This window comes from Lipotes vexillifer, unplaced genomic scaffold, assembly GCF_000442215.2.
Source record: "Lipotes vexillifer unplaced genomic scaffold, Lipotes_vexillifer_v1.1 scaffold788, whole genome shotgun sequence".
NCBI lineage: Eukaryota > Metazoa > Chordata > Mammalia > Artiodactyla > Lipotidae > Lipotes > Lipotes vexillifer.
Genome location: NW_006791862.1, coordinates 527,196 through 533,732, shown reverse-complemented (window position 1 = coordinate 533,732; position 6,537 = coordinate 527,196). Strand labels below are relative to the sequence as shown.

The window sequence follows — 6,537 nt, the reverse complement described above, 5'->3', positions numbered from 1 at the left end:
GGGGGGGGGGGGGGGTGCCGGTTTGATCCCTGGTGGGGCAACTAAGATTCCGCATGCCGCACGGTGTGGCCAAAAAAATAAATTAAATTAAATAAATAAATTCATTATACATTTCTCCCTTGGAATATTAGGTTTCTTTAAAAAAACTTTTTTTAACGTCTCCAAATTTTATAAAGAGGCTCATTTCCAGAACCTTCAAAAAAACCAAATCATCAAAAAGAGAAAAAAAGGATGGAAGGAAAAAAGGGAGAGAAGGAGGTAGGGAGGGAAAAGTTCTAACAGATCTACCACTCTGAAGAACACCAAAAAGTACAGCAGTGAAAAGGCTACTTCTTTCTCATTTTAGAGCAGTGAATAATCAAGCTTAAAAATAATAAATTTAAAAATTTTTTCCAAAAAAAAAAATTTTTCCAAATTTCATCTCAACTAACAAAATAATAGCTGCCTTCTTCACAAGAGAAATAAGGCACTCAGGGACAGATTCTAGTTTATAGTCTAAGCAAAATTAGATAACTAAACAAAAAAACAGAACTCACTGAGAAAGGAGCAATTCTCCTTTCTTCCATGGGAAAAGAAAAAGGATTAACAAATAAATGAAAGGTTCCATAAGGTCAACTTCACGTTTTTCTTTCCTAGCCAAGAAGAACATGAAGGAACCTATAGGTTCCAGAGACTGAAAGCAGCAAAGTGTCAACAGCTAAAGAGCCTGTCTACCAACCGGCAGCTCCACTGAGTGGTATTCCCAGGCACAAGCCTACAAACCACAGAAAAGAGAGGTCGTGTATGGAAAATCACTGAGAAGCTGTCCAGACACTCTAGAAGCTACTCCACAGCCCGTCCCATTTCCACTGATTCCAGGCCTGAATTGAAGAGAAAAGGTGGTGGATTACTACCACTGTCAGTCTCAACCACTTCAGGTAACCCACCTCCCACCTCCAGTCTGCCTATATTTTTTTGCAGAAGGCAACTTTTAACATAAAAGCCTACAGTTTTACATTTTAGCACATGAACATAAAATTTTTATCACACTGTAAACAGGAAGCAGCGTTATTTGTAACTGACCTCTTAAAATTCTTATTGTCTGAGCAGATATCCACCTCCAAAAAGAACTAAAGAGAGAAAGAGAGAGATTTGAAATGTCTTTTTTTAAGAAACCCAAATTTTATCAATTCCCGTTTTGCTCATCACAGTACAAAACTAGTCAAAGTATCATTTCTGTGGTCAAATATACTATTTAACTTGAAGTATAAAGTCCAGTTGTTTAACTATTGGTTTAAATCTGTAAATCAAAAGCACTACACATTCAAAGACTTTACTATTCATGAAAAGTATGAAACAATAATCCAAGCTTACCATTTCACAAGGTGCCTTTTCCAATTGTATACTTTGATGGACACATTCCAACCCTATGATTTCCAATATTTCATCAAAAAGTAGGCAGTGGGGAGAAGAGAACCACAAGATTCTCAACAACTCAGTCAGGCTCTAATTATGTTTCCAAATGTTTATAGCCACCCACAAAGGTTGGGAGCCAGGGAGAGGACAGGTCTCTCATTATTAAGTCCCTAAACTCTAAGGAACCAAAGAATCTCTAGCTACTTCCCAAATCCTGGTTTTCCTTCTATGCCCAACAATTATAATGTATTTGGGGTAGAATTTCTCTACTTTGACTACTTATAACAATTACCTGTGGAGCTTTTTAAAAACACATGAATGGATAAAGAAGATGTGGTGTATACATACAATGGAATACTATTCAGCCATAAAAAACAGAATGAAATTTCACCATTTGCAACAACATGGATGGATTTGGAAGGTATTATGCTTAGTGAAATAAGTCAGACAGAGAAAGACAAATACTGTATGATATCACTTATATGCAGAATCTAAAAAATACAACAAACTAGTGAATATAACAAAAAAAAAGCAGACACAGATAGCAAGAATAAACTACTGCTTACCAGTGGGGAGAGGGAAGGGGGAAGGGCAATAATGGGGTAGGGGATTAAGAGGTACAAACTGTTATGTATAAAATAAGCTACAAGGATATATTGTACAACACAGGAAATATAGCCAATATATATACTTTTTAATTTATTTTTTGGCTGTGTGGGTCTTTGTTGCTGTGCGTGGGCTTTCTCTAGTTGTGGTGAGCGGGGTCTACTCTTGTGGTGTGCGGGCTTCTCATTGCAGTGGCTTCTCTTTGTTGCAGAGCGCAGGCTCTAGGCACGTGGGCTGCAGTAGTTGTGGTGAGCGGGGTCTACTCTTTGTTGTGGTGTGCGGGCTTCTCATTGCAGTGGCTTCTCTTTGTTGCAGAGCGCAGGCTCTAGGCACGTGGGCTGCAGTAGTTGTGGCTCACGGGCTTAGTTGCTCCGCGGCATGTGGGATCTTCCCGGACCAGGGCTCAAACCCGTGTCACCTACATTGGCAGGAGGATTCTTAACCACTGCGCCACCAAGGAAGTCCCTAGCCAATATTTTATAGTAACTATAAATGGAGTATAACCTTTAAAAATTGTAAATCACTATACTGTACACCTGTAACATACAATACTGTACATCAACTATACTTCAATTTAAAAAAATTATTTTAAAAAAATGTCTAAACTCCATTCCAGATCTTCTGAATCAGAATCCCTGCTTGAGGGCTTCCCTGGTGGTGCAGTGGTTAAGAATCTGCCTGCCAATGCAGGGGACACGGGTTTGAGCCCTGGTCCAGGAAGCTCCCACATGCTGCAGAGCAACTAAGCCCGTGCACCACAACTACTGCGTCTTGCACTCTAGAGCCCACGAGTCACAACTGCTGAGCCCACGCACCTAGAGCCTGTGCTCCACAACAAGAGAAGCCACCCCAATGAGAAGCCCGCACACCGCAATGAAGAGTAGCTCCCGCTCACCGCAACTAGAGAAAGCCCACACACAGCAACGAAAAACCAATGCAGCCAAAAAAAAAAAAAAAAAAGAATCCCTGATGGAGACCCAGATATTTGAATATTAAGTTCCACAACTGATTGAACCTCTTTACATCCAGGCTTGAAAACCACTGGTCTAGGGTGGAGAAGAAAAAAGAAGGAAAGAACTTCTTTACACTGATAGGGAAATCCAGAACTTCGAAGAGAGGACCCCAAATGACAAGCAACAGGACTGGGGACAGTGCAGGTATGCCAACTGGCAAATTAGGATGTACCCAATTGTGTAGTCTGAGCTAATACTATTCCCTACAATTGTGGTAGAGAAGGGAGTGAGAAGAGGAAGGGAAAAGTATGTAGTTTGGATGGGATGTAACAAAAGGTGTCAGGGGAGCTGGAGTCAAAACCTAGGACCAAGATCACACTCTGACTCTGACACGTTACTGGCAGTGCAAACTTGAACAAGTCACTTACCATCTCTGAGTCACCTCATCTGTAAAAATAAAAAGAGGTCATATGTACCTCATGGGACTGCTGTGAGGTCTAAGAGTATAGGAAAGGGTTTTACAAGCACTAAACAAGTGTTTTTCAAACTATGGGTTACCAATAATCAGAATACTAAGAAATTAAGTTAATGGGTTACAACCAACATTTTAAAAATTAAATATTCAATAGAATAGAAAATGTTAAGAGTTCACCATACTCCATAAGGATAAATACTGTTTTGTAAAATTTTGTATCAGTTATATATATATATGTCATGACATTAATGTCATCTTATTATGAGTTGTGTCCAAAAAGTTAAGTATTTTTTTAAAATTTTTATTGGAGTATAGTTGATTTACAATGTTGTGCTAGTTTCAGGTGTACTGCAAAGTGAATCAGTTATACATATACCAAAAAGTTGTCTTTTCTCTGTGTGTGTGTGTGTGTGTGTGTGTGTGTGTGTATTTGGTTTTTTTTGGTTGTTCCATGCAGCATGCAGGATCTTAGTTCCCCAACCAGAGATGGAACCCATGTTCCCCTGCATTGGGAGCTCGGAGTCTTAACCACTGGACTGCCAGGGAAGTCCCCAAAAATTAAGTCTTAATCATCACTCTTCTGCCCCCTCTACTTTATGCCCTCAAACAAGCACAGTGAGTTAAGTACCTAAACCAATGGCTCTTAAATTTTCTTAGGTCAAGACACTACTAGAAATCTAATAAAAGCTATGGACCCTGTCCTGACAAAAATGTACCCTCACAAAAATTTTGCTTGCATACAAGTTTGGTATCCCTAAAGCCTTGCCATGAATTAGGCTAAGATGTTTCCTCTAAGTGGCCAAATAATGGAACTGACCCCTGGGGAAGGCTCATATAGCTGCTGTCTTATCCCCTCCAAAAGAAGGCCTTTCCACAGATCCAGTTGTCTGCTTAGCCAAATAAACATTTCCTTCATTATAGTAAATGTTGCCAATGTCAAATTTTCTTTTATTTACAAATGTATATAATTGACCCTTGAACAACAGCAGTGGTTAGGGGTGCTAACCTTCCACACAGTCAAAAAGCCGTGTATAACTTAGAGTGGGCCCTCCGTATACGCAGTTCCTTCAAATCTAAGATTCAGCATCCACAGATGTGACCAACCTTGGTTCTTGTAGTAATTGCAGTATTTACTACTGAAAAAAATATCCACGTGTAAGTGGACCCATGCAGTTCAAACCCCTGTTATTCAAAGATCTACTATATATGTTCTCGAACTTTTATTTGGGGACTCTTGAAAATATCTGCAGAAGGCTTTCCATGTTCCTGAAAAATGAGTTAAAGCTAATTATAGATAATGCACTTATTTATTTAGATATTTCTCTAAATAAAATAGAACAGATTTTACCAAACTTAGTAAACATGTTCTCCTTGAATTCAAATGACATGGTATTTTCCAAGCAATTCTAATTAAAGAGGCAGCAATTAGTCTTCATAGCCACTGATAAAAGTATCCAACCTAACACAACAGATCCTTGCTCTTTAAGTCTTAGTAACTTCATCAAAATTTATTCAAAAAGAATCACTGACTCTTCCTCTTAATTTTTCTCATTTTATTGATGAACTCTTAAATGGATTTTGGTATTAATTCAGTATCCATAAGAGAATTATACAGTTTTTTTTAAGCCATATTTTGTTTTCCTGCAAGTTTTGAATTTTAAAATGACAAGGACTTGTGTTCCAACTTGTGAGATAAATAATGTATATTCAAAGATAAATAAGATTTGGTCCCTGGCTAAGTGGCTGTGGACACTTAACTAAACAATTACAGTAGTATAATAATTTCTAGGTGTAGAAACATAAAAGAAGGGTACATTATCCAAACTTGGAGGTGGTAATGGTGAAGACAAAGATCAAAGAAGACTGCTTGGAGTGGGAAGGCATTAGCAATGAAGAACTAGGGAGAAAAGCAAGGAAGGAGAGGAAAGCAAGGAGGGAGAGGAAGGAGCATTCCATGTAGAAGAAACCACTGAATAAAGACCTAGATGGGGACTTCGCTGGTGGTGCAGTGGGTAAGATTCTGCACTCCCAATGCAGGGGGCCCGGGTTCTATCCCTGGTCAGGGAACTAGATCCTGCATGCATGCCGGAACTAAGAAGCCTGCATGCTGCAGCTAAGAAGTCCACATGCTGCAACTAAATGATCCCGCATGCTGCAACTAAATATCCCACATGCCACAATGAAGATCCTGCCTGCCACAACTAAGGCACAGCACAGCCAAAATAAATAAATAAATAAATAAATTTTTTAAAAAGACCTAGATGGTAGAGGGAATTCCCCAGTGGTCCAGTGGTTAGAACTCTGCGCTTCCGCTGCCAGGGCCTGGATTCATTCTTCAATCCCTGCTCAGGGAACTACATGGGGTGGCAAAAAGAAAAAAAAACAAAAAACAGCAACGTATTTCTTTAGGGTATAATAGTCAGAGAAAATAACATGGTGTACTTATCTGTCCTATTCCTCATTTCTCAGTCCAGGGATATAGAATATTTGTCAAGGAGGAAGCTGGTACAAACTTCTCACCTTCCAAGAAATCTTTAATGAAGTCTTGCCAAACTTTTGGATAAGGATGGTAGGTTGAACACATATCCACTTTTGCTCCTGCCTGAAATCCCACTAAAACAACAATCAAGGAATTTTTTAAAAGCCATAAGCCATAAAAAGACACTCCTTCCCACCTCCCCCCAAAAAAGTCAGGGGAGACAATAGCAAGATAATTTTCTTAGAAGGCAGATAGAAGAGTGATAAATGACTACACAAACCGAAGAAAACTAAATCATGAGCCATCTGTGGTAAACTTAGAATAAATAAAATTTACATCATGGAATCTCCAAAATGTCCAGGAAGTGGAAGTGAAAGATGGAACTATAAAGAGGACTGGCTGAAATTCCATTTCAGAAGCTTCAGATCCTTAGATTTTCTTCCCAGCTGTAAAGCCTGGTGCCTGCTGCTCTACCATCTTGGTAAGAGACTGAAGATTTATACTCTAGAGAGGGTTAAATGGAGGGTTATCTAGGCTGAGGGATGCCAGCAACAGTAAATGGGAGGGCACCTTATTGAAAACGGAGAGATTAAGTAAACATGTTGAGTAAGACCTCTCAGCCTTCTTTC

At 39.3% G+C, this 6,537-nt stretch overlaps 1 protein-coding gene across 3 annotated transcripts in view; it reads right to left on the bottom strand.

Annotated features, from left to right (window-relative positions):
* The window catches only part of ACACA (acetyl-CoA carboxylase alpha), a 284,020-nt gene that overhangs the window by 209,864 nt on the left and 67,619 nt on the right, over window positions 1-6,537 (bottom strand). For all 3 annotated transcript variants that reach the window (XM_007464885.1, XM_007464886.1, XM_007464887.1), the window contains exon 2: window positions 1,063-1,109. In XM_007464885.1, coding sequence (XP_007464947.1) covers window positions 1,063-1,109 — 47 coding nt within the window. The remainder of the gene's footprint in view (window positions 1-1,062; window positions 1,110-6,537) is intronic.